The sequence below is a fragment of the Athene cunicularia genome (assembly GCF_003259725.1).
Source record: "Athene cunicularia isolate RWA chromosome 20 unlocalized genomic scaffold, athCun1 chr20_part1, whole genome shotgun sequence".
In the NCBI taxonomy this organism is placed as follows: Eukaryota; Metazoa; Chordata; class Aves; order Strigiformes; family Strigidae; genus Athene; species Athene cunicularia.
In genome coordinates, this window is record NW_020799125.1 from 6169262 (window position 1) to 6187717 (window position 18456).

The following is an 18456-nucleotide window of genomic DNA, read 5'->3' on the forward strand; positions in this document are numbered from 1 at the left end:
GTGTATAAGAGACAGCCACCATTCCTTTGAGATAAATGTTATTTTCAGCTGAAGTTGGGTTAATGGAAAAGTTGAGACTCTCTTTGGGAGGAAGGCCAAAACCAGTAAGAAATGGAGCCAGTGAAGAAAGGCAGGGTATTGTTTTCACTGTTGGTTTCAATAAAATTGCTCTAGCTGAGGGGTTAGTGAGATGTGCTCCTGTCTCACGGTGTGCTCTGGTTTCTACCCCCTCGTGCCAGTGAAGCCCTGTAATAACTGGTTTACATAACCTACACAATGCCAGGTTCTGTTTGTTACCTCCAAGCAGATTATCCAAGGACTTAAGTATTGCCTAAAACGTTGGAAGGAATAACTAAAATATGGTGTTTCCCTACAGTGACTGTAACTGTTCAGATCAGCATTAGAAACACTTGTTTGAAGCACCTTGCTCCTATGCTTATAATGAATTACCAGTTAAGATACACAGTCGGACCACTGTATGTCCTGAAATTATGAAGAAGCAACACCCATTTTCTCTTATGAAGAAGAAAAAAAATCACAAAACAGTTTCTTCTTCCCCTTTGTGAAAGAGGAAAATATGCAAGTGCGTTACTGAGCAGATTTCTCTGTTCATTTGCACACACTTGAGAAAAGTGCATTTAATTAGGATTAGCAAGTCTCTAAATTGCAGATGGTTCTCAGGGGAAAAAATAGTTATGAGTGCATTCATGACATTAAAATCAGTACATTTAATTCAATTTCATCTTAATATTAATTCATAACATCTAAAGTAGTAGTTCCTACAGAAGATATTCATATGACTTAGAATTACTGGGGAAAATGAGATCTAGCATTTCCAAACATGTTACAGCATGATTACCGTGTGTAATTATGCAGATCGAGTAACTACATGCTAATTACAGGAGTGCCCATTTTGACATGTATTGTGATCTGTAACAGGGGTTGGCTATATGATACGCAGTTTTATTTAGTTTGGAGTTCATTATTGATAGATACTGAGTCCAGTAGGGGGTCATATGTGAAATATTGCAAAAATCAGTAGCTATTAGTAGCTGTTGGAGCACAATTCCAGAGAGAAGGCTGCTGGGTTGAGCGTGGTATTACAAAACACGGAATGCTCTGGTTTAACACCTTCTCAGACTGCCACGTTGGCCTCTGTTCTGACCACGAACCTGTGAATATGCCATCTCTTTCTTTAAAGAGTGAGATGTAAAGGTGTGGTATCTTCCCAGACGACCCATTCTTAACTTTATTCCTGGCTCTAGTTGAACTGAGCCTGATCTGCTTAGGGCAGATACAACAGCTTTATTTTGTACGAAAGCAAAGCAACATACTTAGGTCTGGACCAAACTGGATCTTTCTGCAGGATAACGAAGCTTGGAAATGGGAAACTCCGAGTTGTGGTAATACCACTCCCTCTTTAGTTTTCTCCCTTTGTTTCCACCGAGGTTATCCCTAGCTCCTACACCCAAAATACCATCACTGTGGGCTTCCAGACTGAGCTGGGCTCTGCAGCCTCCAGGCGTTCGCCTCTGCCATCACCGTACCTTTGACAAATGTCTCACAGCTTCTGTAAGATGGGGAAAGGTGGTCACCTCCAGTCGGGGTGTGGAGCCCTCATGAAAAGAGTCACCAGTGCTCTGGTTATTTGCCCTTATTAACGGTGGAAACTCTGGGGCAGGTCGAGGGGTGGCCCCCGGCAGCCCTATGAGCAGGAGATGCTGTGGAAAGGGTGAAGCTGGCACCGAGTTCCCTGGGCTCGGGCTGTGCCAGGCGTTGGGTGCTGATGTTGGCTTGGGAGAGCGCCGGGAACCGGCCGGGGGAGGCAGCAACACCCTGCGCTGGAGGTGCTGCCTCTGTATCTGAAGGCCAAGTTTACTTTACATTCCTAAATTAATTAGCAAATGCATAAAAGTAGATAAAAATAAAACAAACACATAGCTGCCCCAGAATAGACCATACATGCAGAAAGATGTTGACCTATTTAAATTATCTGTGTAGCAGAAATCACAGTATAACCAGAAAACTTCACCGACAAGTGAGACGAACCAAAGGAAATCTGTAGATACAGAAATGTTATCTCTGATTTTTCTCTTCTCACCCTATCAATATTTACTGAAATGTGTTGCTACAGAGCAGATTTAGTGTGCAGTTTAGCTGCTGGCTACCATTATTTTTGACTGCTCAAGATTTTATGATTAATTAAATAATGCATTTTGTAATGTGGTACACATCACTGAGACAGACATTTCTCTGCATGGATCTTAGGTACAAAACTATCTGCATGAGCAAAGCTGGTCTAATAAATAATTATGGAACTCTTTGGCATTTAAAACTCATTTTATACATAGAAATTTTTTTCATTAATCTTCTGTGAAAGTCATGACCTAATTACTGTTTTTTCGTCTTGTTGTCTAATTACTTGGAAAGAACATTTCTGCAATTTTATCCCTCCATCTTTTGGGGCAGTTTATTGGAACAAGTGAACCGGAGGAGCCTGCGTTACCTGTGACAGCTGAGAAAACAGACAACTTTTTGTTTTCTGATGATTCTGGAAAATCAGGAAATAGTTTTCCCTTAAAGCAAAAAAATGCCCCCTTATCAAATTAAAAAAAAAAAAAAGAAAAAGTCACATGTCATGAAATATGTTATTTCAGTTTAGGGTACTTCTGAATTTTTAATATATATATGTATGTTCTCATAAAATCTAATTAAACATTGCTAAATAAAGTAATTCTGAGCAAATTGTATGAAATTTTAATGTCAAAGTTTAGCATAACTAGTTTGGGAAAAGAGAAGATCAGAACAACTGAGAGAAATTATAATGAATTCCAAAATCCATTTTCACCAAACTTGCATTTTGTTCCTCCTGTGTTCTTTTGACTCCCTCTCACCACCACCTCCAAAAATCCCAACTTTTCAGCCAGCAGGCCACAGTAAGAATATATCTGCTTACATCTGCTTGCAGGTTTCTGTTCTCAGTTACACAAGGAGAAATGTCTCAGCACTTCAGTTATATGTATTGTCCAGATAACAGATTTTCCAGGCTCAATTTTTTGGTAAACTTTAGCGCAAATAACACCTTAACCGAAGCACCTTCCCAGTTCTCAATGTCAGTGTCGTGTGTGCTCTGTGTGTTCCACAAAGTCAGATCAGGATGAGATTTGGCACTTCTTAATTTCTGTTTCTCTTTTGATTTACCTGCAGCATGGTGTTAGGGTTTGTACTGCTTGTCTCCTTCCCTCTGCTTGAGGTTAAAAGGAAATTGAATTCAACATTTTTATTCAGATTGGGTCTTGTAAAAGTCTCTTTTAGCAGAACCTAAATTTGGGCCTTTGACATTTTGACAGAATCTGTTTTCAGATTGAAAAGTTCCTTTCACAATAAGAATTTTGGTTGTTTTCTGTTTAACTCCAAAAGCCTTCACTGATCATCTTTCAAGCATTAGCACAATTACTTACAGATGGACCTTTTGTATTTAAAAAAAAAAAAAAAATCCCCCTTCTCTAACCTAGCATTACTGCTGTTTTCATAAGATCAGGGGCTTCTAATTTTGGTAATTTAACCTGAGTGCAGAGCTACTGATATTTTATTAGTTCAGAAAAACAAGCAAACAAAATTATCAAAGACTTGTAATACTGTTCAGTTCTTGTCCACTAAATATGCATACTTGAACGTCCTGGTACAATAAATGTTTTGGATATGGTTTCGCTTCTGGCTTTTTGGTTTTTTTTGCTTGTCAGCGATTTTTGGCTTTGGAATTACAGAGACCAGTGTCAGGTCACCTTAATTACACTTGAATTGCACCACACCACTGACCTGCACACTCAAAAAGTCAGATTCGGTGAATTTAGTTGTGAAGGTTTTAAAAATAAAGATAAGTGATAGTCTGCCACTGAAAAGGATGTTTTGGTAGAGAGTCAGCTCTGGTAACTGAGGAACTGTAGCTATACATGCACCATTATAAATTTAAGTTTAGTATTAATGTAAAATTAGCTTTTTTTTAAAGAAACTTCATATTTAGGGTATATTTCTCTGGGTAATATTTCTTTTATGTAATTTAATGTTGCCTTTGCTGTAGCACCTCAAATGTCCAACGTCAGCATTGCAGCCCTCTTCTGGCTGGTCACTGCAGGAACAACCAGTAAGCCAGAGGCTCCAATATTTCAAAGGCAGAATTCATTGCCATTTGTGTACACAGTCCCTAAATACATTACATCCACAAAAGCACCATTTCACCAGCAAAAGTATGTCTTTTCTGCATCAAAAATGTTGTAAATACCTTTCAAGCATTAGTTCCATTGCAATAAATATTTTCAGTATGTAGGCAGTCTTTGTTTCCCAAATGCTCTTGTTACTGTTGAGGTTTATCTGACTGTCTCTAAAAGGAGCCTCCTCCTCCCTCAGTAGGACTTTTAATATAGTGCACTTAATATTTTAGGGACTCGGGTGTATTTTGCAGGACAACCGGAGGCGATATCAAAGGGTTTAGCCTGGATTACTGTTTGGGCTGCAGAAAACTCTGACAAAGCCCTAAACTTTACAAAGTGGAGTGGTCTGAACCTTGGTCCACCAGACTGCAGGAGTCTGATGGGCTGAGAAAGAATAAAGGCAAAACATGAACTGTGTTTCCCCAAAGCACAGCTTGGATAAGAGCCCCTTCAGAGCATGTGGCTGGTGCTTAAGGTACCACACAGTCCTGGGGCGGTGGGGAGCTGGGTACCTACTGAGAGCTCTCACCCCCTCTTGTGCCTTTGCTGTGTCCTTGCGTTGACTGAATGCCACAGGAGCACACCCCTTTTCCTGCACTCATTTATGGTGCCAGGTGCACTGCTGATCATCAAAAACAGGGCACGTGAGCACATGTCATTTGAGGAGGGCCCTGTTCAGTCCTCGTGTACGTGTGGCCCAAATCTTGCTGTGTACCTGGTGCGGCTGGCTAGTTCTACCTGCTGCCATAAAAGCCTGGCCCTGTCCATGACTGCCAGCACCAGCATACTCCCGCTCCCCGTGTGACCTGGTGGCTGGAGGAGGAGAGGATCTGCCACCTCATTGTCCTGGGTGGGTTAAATGCCAGCACCCGGGGTGTCTGTGTGCTGCGCCCTGGGAGGAACCCATCATCATCCTCAGGTCCTCAACTCCTTCCCATGAACAAGGAAAGATCTTCCCAGTTAGTGGGGAGTAACTTGATACGACCTGAACTTTTATTCTTTGTTTCGGATTGTTTTTCTTGTGATATTTGTTACTTCTCTTTCCACGAAGACTTGTTTCCTTTGCAGCCTTTCCTGTCCTCAGCCTGAGGTCTGGAGCCCAGTTAAAAGCTCGTTTTGCTCCAGAATTGCCTCTGAGCTGGGGCTGAGGAGTCAGTGTGAGCCAGGAACAGCTGCTGAGGGTATGTAGGGTTGCCTTTTGTTCCTCTAAACTTTTGTTTTCCTGATCATAAATCTCTCCAATAAACTGCCCCGAGTGACATAAACCTCTCAAGCGGCTGGGCCAGGCATGGTGTGCTCAGCAGCCACAGCCCAGACTGACTCAGCTGCGTGCAAACCACCGCGAGAGCTGAGCCATGCCCCAGCATCATTGGATGTGTCCCGGCCCGGGTACCCCCTCACCCACAGCGGGCTCTCTGCGAAGGGCAGCCGGCTTCAATGGCACTTCAGTGCTTTTAAATTTCTGAGAAAACTGTGGGTCCTTCCCATTTGGTGGTGTCTCAGGAAGGTGAGACAGATAAATCCCACTTATGGCATGGCAAACTCCAGCCAGCCCCTGGTCCCAAGCTCTCCTGTCCTGCCTCCCACAGGTAATGTCCCACCTGAAGTCCTTTGTACCATGACCTTGGTGCCCTTCTGGATCTAATCGATCTCTCCTTAGTACCCGGACTTCACTGTCAGACCAGCTATTTAAATTGTAAAACACTCAGCAAAGGTAGACAGAATTAAATTTATTCCTGAATTGTTGAATAATGTAATATTCGTGTTGTACATAAAAGAATCACAAACCACCCAGCCTGATTTTCCTATGAAAACATTTAACTTTTATTAAATCAAGACAGTTTTAAGGAGCAGCAAAAAATGAAAGCAAAAACAACTGAACCAGCTTTCAAAGTTGCCCTGTAGCCAAAACATCCATCTGAGAAGCTGAAGGGTTGATTTTATTTGTTTGTTTGTTCTTCTGTTGGAGTGTATCACCAATAATTAAAAAAAAAAAAAAAAAGAGAGATACAAGTTCAAACTCTTGGAATAAATTAGAGCAGTCTCTTAAGCCTACTGAGAGCTGCCTACAGCTGGTTTGGCAGCTTCCATCAATACGGTAACGCTGCAGCCTGGGTAGGCACTTGATCCTGCTGAGCCCTGATCCTGCCCAGCCGGCTGGACCCGGGGCTCCAGGACAGAGGGGATGTGGCTCCCTGTGGACCACGGTCCCAGCCCCGCAGCCTTACGGGGTGGCGTGGGCCAGCAGTTGTGTGCAAAGGCATGAGGTGAAAACACGCTCCAGTGGCGCGTGTACTGCTGCTTCGTGGAGTCACTCAAATATCTGGGGCCAGCGTTTGTGTGCCTTGCAGGTGAGACTCCCTTCAGGCCAGGATTTGGCCCTGTACCTATGAAACATGCCTAAACCATTAACTATTCTTCCGAGGAAAGTGGCAGAGGACCCTGCGTGCTGGAGTTAAGTCAGAAAGGCTAGACAAAGCCCTGGGGAGCGGTCTGCGGGGAACAAACCTGTATTGGCAGACAGCAAGATAAATTGGATGATCTAATAGTCCTTTTCCATCTCTAAGTTTTATGATTCATTTGTTATTTTAGTCATCTATATATATTTTTTATTTTACCCTAGAGGGGTTCCTTGAAATGTGTGCAATATATTCCTTTAAAAAAAAAAATCACTTAAAAAAAAAAGAAAAAAGTCACTGTTGCAGGATCCAAGGCACTGTCTCATAAGTGTATTCGCTAACGAACTACCCAGCATGTCAGAGTTGAAGGGTGGCTCCTGCAGGTCGGCTGTGGGTGCATGTGCTGTGGAATGGTCACACCAAGGAGCAGGTGGTGGGGCGAGGAGGGTGCAGGGCCTGTCACAGTCTTTGGCTCTGCACAGTGGGGATGGGTGGCTGACGAAGGGATGGGTGATGCCCTGGTGGCCCCTGTCCTCCATGCCAGGCTGGAAAGACCCCGAGGGGAGCTTGGGGAAGGCTGGACATTTGGAGGAAATCGGAGGAGAAGGGCGATGGCAGGGTGGGGGGACACATCCAGCACTTTCCTCCCCTCTGCTCTCGCTGCCACAAGCGTGGGGACCACTGCCCTCTCCTTCCACGACCAGAGGGCACGTGGGTGAGACAGAAGGGCTGGCAGCGGCGTGGCGAGGCAGCTCTGCCCACGGGGCCACGGCTGACGGCGGCCCTGCAGCGCCTGGGCTGAGTTGCTCATCGGACGTGTCGTCATGGCAAGGAGGAGCAGCAGCAATTAAATATGGCTAACAGGTGATACTGTACCCATCAAAATTTAATGAGTACAAGTCTCAGGAATCTCTGCCACGGAGAGCTTTGGCTCATCGGCAGTAAATAACCCCTCACGGCCGGGGCGGCAGCGGCGTGTGCTGCTTCACGCGGGTGTGTGACACATCACCCCGCTCCGGGGGACGTTATGGGGGACAAGGGAGTGCTTAGGGAAACTAAGTGTTAAACAGAGCCATCCGTCTGAGGGGGAGCACTTGAGAGAAGGGTGTTTGGTATCTCAATCATGCCTGGTTTATGGCTAGCGAGCCTTGAATTTGTGTGACAGCAGCCCAATGCCTCGCTGTAGATTACACCATAAATAACCCAGGCATGGAGTGGTCAGAGGAGCCAGATGAGGGAAAGAAAAAGATCTGTAGAAACAAATGTAGGGTGCTGTAGTTGGATTTTTTTTTTCTTTTTCCTATTTTAAGTGATTATTATTTAAGGGAAAGGAGGCTGCTAGAAATTGTTTGTGAGTTTTACTGAAACAGGCACATTCCTGTGGTTTTCTACTCCCACAGCCTCTCCAGGTCAGTCTTTTTCTTTCTCTGCAGAGAAAGAAAGGGGAAAAAAAGAAAGAAAGAAAAGAAAAACCCACACAAAAATCAATCCATCAAATGTCATTACAGATTTATTAAGCCTGATGTAGAAAGACTTTTAACAGTAACATCTTCAGAAAGCATAAAAAGAGCACTTCTGTTCAGTCTTGTGCTTTGAAAATCTAAATATATTTTTATCATATAAATAATTCTTTTCATGTTTTAAGTGCATCTGTTTTTTTTTTTTCCTTTTCAAATTTCCATTTTACAATTGGCCAAAACTGAAGTCTGCATTGACTGAAATGAAGCCATTTGCAAAGCTAATGATGTTGTGAAGCATGTCTATGGTGAACCATATCAGCTAGATTTCAGAAAGGTAGTTCAATGAGTGCAGCATTAAAATGAGGGACAGCCTCCAGCAAAATCATAATTGAACACACCCAAGTCCTTAATGTCTGCAGTTGGGTTTCCTGATGCAAATTACGATAACATTTCAGATGTGAGCAGTCGCTTTCCAATAGCTGCAGTGGAAAAGAGACATTTTATGCCACAAAGGAAAGAATTACCATGTTTAAAAATGTAAATAATATATGTATAGAAACCTTTTTTATGGAAATGAGGCATTCAGGATTATGTGAACAGTTTGGGCTATTTTTTTTCCTTTTAAACACAACAGATAAAGATGTGTGATCTATTATTCAGGGCTTTAATTACAGTTCTAAAACTGCAATGATTTTATTAAAAAAAAAAACCAACCCTGGGCATAAAAAGTAACGTTTTCTATGTTAAAGTTGAGGGATTTTTTTTTTTCTTTTACAATGTATTTACCATGGTAAAATACAGAACAAAAAAAAAAAAAAAAATCACCGTTAGATTTGAATGCTGCAAAATCATACACAGAAATACATCTTAAATGCACTGGAATACAGTCATCTTCCTGTAAATCAGAAAAGGCCTTAGATAAATAGGTTTGACCTGATTTAAATTTAATGAGATACATAGTCCTGATTGTTAATAATTGGTTTGGGGGAACCCAAAACAATAAAAGCAGTAATCTCCTCTAGTATAAATTATACGAATTTATTTAGCAATCAACCGAAGGGAAAAAAAAATCCTATTAACATTATCAATTTGTTTAGTTTAAGTTAGTTATAACAAGCAAATAATTTGAAGCAAAACTGCCAGCGAGGCTTTGAGAAAGGCGGCGAACGCCGGGACGCTGTGTGTCTGCGCTGGAGCTGCAGGGCCACTAGGTGGTATGGTCCCCCCAGCAGAAAGGGGTTTGCCACTGCAAGGCCCATTCATAATCATCAAAACCAAGTGAAACATGGTTTTGATTAAAACAGCCTGTTGGCTCAATAATCTTAGTAATTTTAAAAACATCCTTAATGTGGAAGAAGAACACTGCAATGTCAGAAATGGCTTTGGGGCCCATTATAAACAGCAACAAAATAAATAAGGAGGAGAAATGAGAGGTCATGAAAACAAAATTAAGCTAATGTTTCAAATTTTGACAATTATGAATTGTTCCTCCAAGAAGACATTAAAAAAAAAATTCAGGCACTATTAGATAAAATACAAAGAGAATAATTGTACATGTATGAGTTTTCCCATGGGACTAAGCATGCTTTAAAAGCAAAACTTGACTTAGATTTCCCCTCTTCCCCCCGCCCCCCTTTATAGCCAGCAATTGGGCAGGTCTCATGCAAACACAGACTTGCTTCTCAGAGTTCCTCCAAAAACTCATCTCTAATTCCTTTATGAGCCATTAAAAGATGATGACCAAGAAAACAAACAAACAAAAATTACAAGCATATTTTCTATACAAAAAAAAAAAAATCCCCCATCATGGACCAATTTTTGTAGGAAACCGAAACAAGCAAATATAACAAAATCTGTGTTCATAACATGGCAATATAGTTAATATATACAAATATGTACAGTATAAAAATGCATCAAAGGCGCAACTTTTCATCCAAACAAGCTGCAGTGCACAATGAAAAGCAGCTTGGCCCCCCCTCCACTCTAAGTATACAGGCAATATATTCTATACAGCATGCACTTGTTACAAAATTAGTGCATAAGCACTGAAACATTCTACAGATAAAGTCACCGTGAGTCCTCTCGGAAAGGAGTCCCATTTACGTTGTTAATATAAAAAAATGTGTTTAATCTTTCCATTTTGCGATTTGTAGTATATACATTTTTTTTTAAGAGAAATGAGCTTTTGATTTATTTTTTTTTTTTTATTTTTAAACTTTTTTTTAAACAAAATTCTAGACCTAACACCACGGGTCACAGATGTAACCTGAAGATGCTGCCAATAACAAACTTACTACATACCACAAGTGCTGTGGGTGGGCAGAGCAAACCCATCAAATTTACTATTATGGTCAACTATGCTCTATTATTTAAAATGGGGGTGGATCTCTCATAATTCATGCTGACATATTCAAGATAATAAAATCCAAAACTAATGTACAGAAAAAAAAAAAACCAACAAAGGATTAATAAGTGGTGCCTGAGCACTAGACAAAAGGGCATATTGTACCAGAGACATATGACAGTGAAGTACCCTGAGCCAAATAAGGACTGTTTAGCTTGTCAGCTTTTGCAACCTGTATTGCACATTCCAGCATTTGCTGCATTATAAAGCCAAAATACTGCATTGTATGTCCTGAAGATATCTGCTGCTTCGCTTGGTGCCAACAGTGCCCAGCTGTTACTTCAACCACAGACTCGTTGCCTGTTTATAAATAGATACACACACACATATACCGTGTGCTAGTGTATGCACCAATACATGAATGTATACTGGGGGTAGATATCTGTATATAGCTGCATATCTACCCAGATATATACAGATATGTATGTTTTTAATGTTACATGGACCGGTTAGTAAGTGAAAACATTGCCCATATAAATCTTCCACATTTGAGACAATTGCATGGATGTTAAAGTACTGTGAATACATCCTCACCTGGGGCTGATGCCCATGTGGGGATGTGGTTTTCAAGGGAAAGCATTCCTTGCATTTAATGTAGCTGTATTTTTGCAAGATGTTATTTTCATTTTCTTTTAAAAATATTGATCTTTCTTTCCTGCTAGCTCATCTAAGAGATCTAATGAAAGAATTTGTTGCCTTTACTTAGATCAAAAAAAGAAAAAAAAAAAAAGTTTGCTCAGCTAGATGGTATGAACTCAAGCGGAGATGTACGATCTGCCAGGATTAGTATTTAATCTGTTGTCTCAAACAGGGCTTCTTACAAAGGCCTGAAGACATTTCATGAGCTGAGAGTGATGATGAACTGGAAGTTTATTACTCTGTAGTTAAGTCCAGTGGTACAGCTATTTCACTTTTAAAAATACTCTCAAAGAAAATATTGTACAGACACTTTGGTACAAGAAACAACAGTGTCATCTTAAACTTTATCTACTCTTCACATTTTTGCTGGCATAGTTAAAAAAAAATGACCACTAGTGTAGACTGAAGTGTACTGGGGTAAAAGTGCTTGCACTGGTATAAAAGTGGTCCAGCAAAGCAAAATAAGCTGTACCATTATAAAGTGCTTTATAGCGATACAACTGTTTTTACATTAGGACTTTTACCAGCATAGTCACATCAATAACAAAGTTTTGCAATCACTTCCCTGACATAACTATAAAACTTCTGAAGTGCAGACTGTGCCTTAGATTTAATCTGCACGAAGCTAGAGACTGTCTGCTGAAGTTGTTTTCAAAACCATCTAAACATGTTAGGAATCCAAGGTTAGGACCATGAGGACAGTGTTTGAAGCTGTGTAGACAGAGGGTAAATACACTGAATTCAAAGGAGTAGCTCTGGATTTACACCAGAATAAATTAATTCAGAATCTGGCTTCTGTTTTTTAGAAGTTGGTATAAATAAAGCTGAAGACTGAAATGAAACCAGAGGGAGGCAGTTGCAGGGACGATCGGGAATGTGCTGGCGGGATGCGGCGCAGCGCGGGGGACGCACACCCTCTCCCCGGGCTTTTACGCTTGGCATGTGTTCATTTGCAAAGGTATGTGGGCTTCTGTTATCACTGTATACTCACTCTTTTTACTTTTTGCCTTCTTTCACTTTCCTTCAGGAGATGATTGGAGAACAAAAATCCTGAATTCTGCATGCATGCGTGAAGTCAACCAATGCAGGAAATAATTAAGAAAAGAAGAAAAAAAGAAAATCCAAGAAACGTTTCTCTCTGGAATCACTACCTAGTGCCTCATCCAGGGCCATCAACAGAAAGACTTATCTCAACTTCAGGTGCTGACAAGTCAGGACCTCAGTTTGATGAAATGTGAATTGAAATCTGCCTTTAGAGGCATGTCATTTACTCTTTAGTTACAAGTCTCAAAACGGTACATTTGCTGTGGCCCAATCTGTCACGTATAAAAAAGGCTCAGTTTACACCTACCAATGTCCAGATCAAACTCTTCAGCACCATTACTGAAAAGTTCTTAGTTTTAATGAAATTCAGTAACCTCTTGCTGATTGTTTTCAACCAAGGACAGAGGTTTGGCAAAAAGGAAAGTTGCAATCTGTGGGATAAGTTGTGACGGGGGGGGGAGCAGGAAAACCAGGCCAGCAAGACCACAGTGTTGTTAACCCTGTTGTGACTTTGAAACCCAAGGAGAAGCTGCTCTGAGCTCTTGGGTGGCCAGTAAACAGGAATTACAACTCTATGTAGCTCCTAAACAAAGCTTCTTGGGAGTAAAAATAATATGTCAGGTTGCACTGTAAGAAGATGGGGACGTACCAGTAGCAGTTTTTCAGAATATATAGAGGTGGTTATATCAGGGCTCTTGCTTGGGGACAGATGGCCTTTAAAGCCTGCTGTAATTGCAACATATTGATCTGGAATCTGTGATCAATACTGTCTTTATAGAGAGAATTTTAAATATAAATTGCATCGTATATCTGTTTGTGAAGACAAAAGTCCTGTGTGACGGAGATCCACCTCCACTTAGCTGAGGCACTTTCTCCAGCCTGAGAGTTACGAGGCAAGCGAAGAGGGGATGGGGATGGTGGCCTCAGCCCAGCCTGGCCCCGGGTGCCAAGAAGAGTCATTTCTTCACTGGGAGGAAGTCTCTGCCAAAAATTGGGTTGCCATCTTTCATTCCCTTGTGTTTTCTCAACAGGTTGGATTGCAAAATAACATTCCCAGCAAGATCAAAGCGAGGGCTGACCTGAACTGCTGTGCTGGAGCCAGAGCAGCTCCTTCACGGCAGGATCAGGACATTAGCAATTAGCAGGGGCAATGCTGTAGAAAGCAAATGTCCCCTAGGCAGCTCTCACCCACAGGCTGCCCCAGGCCCAAACTCTGTTACTTCTGTATTTTCCCGAACACCAAGGTCAGCCGGCTTTCTGTGCAAAGCCTGCACGGACACTGCCCCGTGGGAATACCCTCTTCTATGTTAGAAACTGAACTGAGTATAATTTAGTCAATAAATATGGCACTTCATCAAAACATGATTAAGGAAAGTAAAAAGACCAAAAATTAGGGAAACAATCCTTACCATCTGAATATGTGAGAGTTGTCTCAACAGCCAGTAAAATTGGCTTGGAAGGCTTCAACCCCTATTGTGTTAATATATAATTATTGATTTTTAAAATGACTTCTTATATCCTCCATGATCTCTAAAAAAGCTAGGGAGGTCAGTCTTGTAAATACTTTTACAAGTAGGTAATAAAACCCATGATAAGTTGCATTGACAAGTAATTACTGGGCAGGTTTGTTAGCAGATTCTCAAAGATTTTTTTAAAACCAACAATTATTATTGTACTAATGACAGCCATTTTTAAAGTTAAGTGTCCTTTTCCCTCTCAGCTTAAGTAATAACAGCCTGGAAAAAACACCTGAGACTGATCTACTGAAATTTTTATATATTAGGCTCCAAATAGATGCTAATTACATCTCCCTCTTTTAAAACAGAACATTTTTTTTAAGGTGATATGGCTTATTTTGACATGGATGGTGGCAGGAAAGGAGCTATGGTTTCTAAATAAATCTCTCAAAGCAGTGTGTAAGGGTAACAATTCTTACTGCTTTATTGCAGTACAAGAGCATAAACAGCTTGGCTATGTGGTGTATCAATATGCCACTTGTTAATAAGCAAGGACGTGAATCATAAATATTCGGCTGTTTGATCACCAGGCTTTTAATTAATGTTTTGATGATCTCCAATAAGAATAAAAGTCAGAACGATAGATATTGAGTAGATGCGACAGAGAAAAGATGCAATGATTTTCTGTGTTACCTGATTTATATGACAGATAAACTATCAACTCATCCAGTTTTGTACAGAGAAAGAGAGAGGAGAGAGGTACATTTGCTTTTTTTATATCATATTGTAAAAAAAAAAACCCAAACCACTTAATTCAAATGTGTACCTAAAATGTTCCCAGAGGACAGCAATGCAGGCAAAATAATCAAGGTTTAGCACTGTGTAATAAAGGTTTGTGGCCAGATTTTAAATGAAGTAGCTGTTCCTGCATTTGCCTGTGCCGGAGTGAAACCTCCTGAGCAAAAAACGCCGCTGGGCTGGAGACCTCCCTCGGGGAGACCGGCCCTCCCCAAAACCTTGAGGGAGGTTTTCAGCTCTGGGGTCGCAGGTGCCAGTGCAGCTGGGGCCAGGGCAGCCGATGGTACGACTGTGTTTACTATCATCACCACGATCTCGCTGCTCACCGGCTACAGGTCACCAGGAAAGCCTCTTCTCTGCCAAAACTGAGCAGGTGGTGCCCTGCGGAGCCCCAGCCCTGGATGCTGCGGGCTGACCGGGGCCGTAGGGCCACCCTCCCGTGGGAAGAGGATCCTTGCTCATGGCAGCAGCCGTGACAGCGTCTGCACTGCTCAGGCACTGCCGCAAGCAGCCAAACACACTGCACGGAGGGTTCCACCAAAGCAGACGGCAAAACGTGACAGTGGGTGCAGAATCGGGGTTGTCTGAAGTCGGTGGGAACTTCACCTGTTGGATGCTGCAATAAGCCAAATACTTTTTTCTAGAGCATCCAAAAGCTTGAGGAAATGAACGGGACTGGAGACACACATGCCGTTTCTCCCAGGTGGCATTTTGCCGTGGCACTCGCTGCCTTTGGGTCTGTGCCGCAGCACCCACCTCGTGCAACTTCACTTAATAACTCTGAACGGGCTGCACAATTTAACAGCTTCTGAGGAGCTCGATGCTAATGCATTGATTTTGCTTTAATAGAATTTTGTTGTCAATGGCCGGTGCTCAGCACGGTGCAGGCTTCAATCTTAACCCATCTGAAGGCTCTGCTCGTTTCCAGTTGAGCTCCGTTCATTTCCAGTTGAATAGGTTAAGCAAAGACAGACCTCACTGTTCTCAATTCACTTTATGATCCTCCCATCATAAAAAATAATATCAGCACCTTGCTTTTCATGTCAGAACTACATTTGAGCTGCTATTCCCTATGCCCATGAGTAAATCCCATAAAAGCCGCCCCGTTGTACTGTCGCTATTTTTCCTTGTGGATGATTGATTGATGGATGAGTGCTGACACTTCAATGAAGCTATTTCGACTGCCATCTCAATCCGATGATGTGAGGGGTATATTTTCTGTCCATGCCTCATTACTTCAGAATGACATTCCTGGAACTTCATTTACTTTTTCCCTCCTTCCCTCAAGCGCCATATTTTTTCCCATCTAGGTTATGCATGCCATAAAAAAAGCAATTTGCTATTATATGTGGCATAAGGGCAACACTTTCCCTAGGAGGTAAATAAGAAGGGCCTTTTTTTCTCCTCCATGTTGAGTTTAGGGATCATGTTAAAATTTCCCAAACAGTGCCAAAACAGGCCCTTCTGCACAAGCCACAGGGAATGCAGTAAACATATTTAGTCTGATTTTGTGAATGCTGCACTTCAGTTATGTCCTGGAATGTCTAAACCAAAATAATAATAAAAGACACCCCAAAGCCCTCTCTTATTTAAGAAAGATCCTCTTCTCAACTTGTGCCTAGTATATTCTGAATATTTCATTTGCAATGGAGTAGCAATTTACAACTTGATCCAGACTTATTTTTCCTTTGAGAATCAGGGAAGTTCATCATTAAATGCAGAGATGGATTTGTCTACTGGAGGTTGGTTTTGCTGTGAGGAAATGCTCAGCGAGAGTAAACAGGACTGTGCCTGATTTTCCAAGCAGTGCACTAGGTAACGTGAGACTTGTGACATTAGCATATCCTGGAAGATTTTGTGAGTTGACTCGGGACCCGATTTTAATCTGTGTAATACAGTATTCCCGTTAATAATAATGTATAATTAAGACATCCGTTAAAAATCCATAACGTTAATTTAATGGAGAAAATCTAATACAGTTCTATTGGAATTTTTACGTTAAATTAACTTTAACGGGCTTTTAATGGATGTCTTAATTAGATCTCATTATTAACGTGAATATTCCACAAATTAAAATTGGGACCTCAAAGTTTTAATGAAAAAAGTTACAAGCACAAATTTGAAATTGCCCTCTTTGTAGCCCCCTTCTCCCCAGGTCTCGGTTGACTTGAAGACAGCTGTGCTTGCCAGCTTGTCCATGCCGGCAGGACGAGCCAGGCTGGCCAGAGAGCGCGAAAACCAGATTCTGATCTCATTTACGGTGGCATAAATCCAGTGTAACTCCATTGACTACAACAGAGAGCTTTAGATTTACACTCACCCAACTGATAAAGGAATTCTACTTTTATTCTTTTATATCTATATATAGATATTTATATAGTGATATTTATATATAGATATACCTATATTTATATAATGTTCAATAATCTAACAATAGTACTTTCGTTTAAAAATCACTCCATCGCATATGTCTCGCCATAAACCGTAATGGAGCTTTAAATATATATATATATCTAAGGAATAAAACAAACTGAAAATAATCCATTTTAAACAAATCTTTGGCAGCAACATGGTTAAGCATAACTATTTGAACAACTTGCACAGAAGATTAACATTGTTCAGAGGTTTTTTGGCTCAGAATCTGTTTTAACTTAATAATTCTTGTACTTACTGTGATGTATTGATCCCTAGTGCAATGACTGGATTGGGCAACCCAGGTGCAACAGTAATAGCTGCACAGAATAGAAACATTTCCTTTAGACAAACTATCCCAAAGGGGTTATAAATAGGAAATGGACATTACCATGAAAAGTAAAGCTTCCAATGTGACTGCATCTTGTGTATCACACTTGGACATTAAACTATGAAGAATTTTTTTTTCCTGTCAAGTGTTACAAATTGACGAAATAAGTACATCAATGTTCTCAGTCATTATCTTACTTCAGTGGCACTTTGTTTTAGTGACAGCAAAAAGGGACAGTGGAGACCAGACAGCCCCAGTGCAGTTTATCAATGAAAATCTAATATCGTCCATAAGCAGGGGAGTGGAAATCAATACTTCATTACCAAATTGTTAGTGAGGATGAAGAAGAATAGCGGGAGTTTTTTGGCAGTCTTCTCGGTCCGGGTTGTTGTGAGTTCAATGTCAGGATCGGAGTGACACGCAGGGGCGGGCTGGGCGCAGGAAGTCTGGGCTGGAGAGCTGGAACTAAGGCATTCGTCCTGCAAGCAGAGTAATAATAACAACTATTGTTACCACGTTTCTAATCATGATTCCAGATTTTATTGACTATGTACTTCTATCCATAGAAATTTCTGGAAATGAGTCAGCTTTGCTTTACTTTGTCCACCCATAGGCTCACCAAAAGCAAGGACAACCCCCAGATCCTTATGTCTGTAATGATGCAGGAACTGGAAACTCCAACTGATGCTGCTGTTCTGCCTGGTCCACTGAGTGGGTTACTCTGCATCTCTGCTTTTCCCTCATGTTGTTTAAACCTGGACAATATAATAAGCTTCTTTTGACTACCAGCTGGGAATATACTCTAAAACCCTCATGGTGAGTTGGGCATCTTGGTACCCACATTGCTGTGTTATTTATGGTTGTTTTGGCACCTCCTCAGCATTAAAAGCCACTGTTCTTCCAATAGACCTTTTCCATTCTGCAACAACTAAAAGTGCTAAGTGACTCAAGTTGTGAAATTACTTCTACATGGAGACAGAAGGTGCTTGTTTTATTTAATTTCAAGATGTGGGTTTAAAAGTTCAGCCCGAAGTTGAGTTCTGTTTTGCTTATAACCTGGGAGAAAGATACTGAGAAAAGCAGTAGAAAAAACAACTGGAAAAATAGGGTGAGAAATGAGGCAGGCAATAAGTAGAGTGAAAGTCAATCTGGAGAGAGCACAGAGAAAATAAGACCAGCAGTGGCAAAGAGAAATATGTTACTGAAAAATATATTATCTGTTCAAGGCCACAGCCATTTCAGCAAACACAACTCAAATCCTGTGGTGTGTTCCCTGTGTTCTGGCTAAATCAACTGGAAAT

At 41.3% G+C, this 18456-nt stretch overlaps 1 protein-coding gene across 3 annotated transcripts in view; it reads right to left on the reverse strand.

Annotated features, from left to right (window-relative positions):
* Positions 1 to 8240: 8240 nt before the first annotated feature.
* TSHZ2 (teashirt zinc finger homeobox 2) overlaps positions 8241 to 18456 on the reverse strand; it is a 232445-nt gene continuing 222229 nt past the window's right edge. For 2 of the 3 annotated variants that reach the window (XM_026862018.1, XM_026862012.1), the window contains exon 3: positions 8241 to 17634. In XM_026862018.1, the coding sequence (XP_026717819.1) occupies positions 17633 to 17634 (2 nt within the window). In that variant the 3' untranslated portion in view covers positions 8241 to 17632. The remainder of the gene's footprint in view (positions 17635 to 18456) is intronic. The other variant, XR_003399788.1, reaches the window with a different exon arrangement.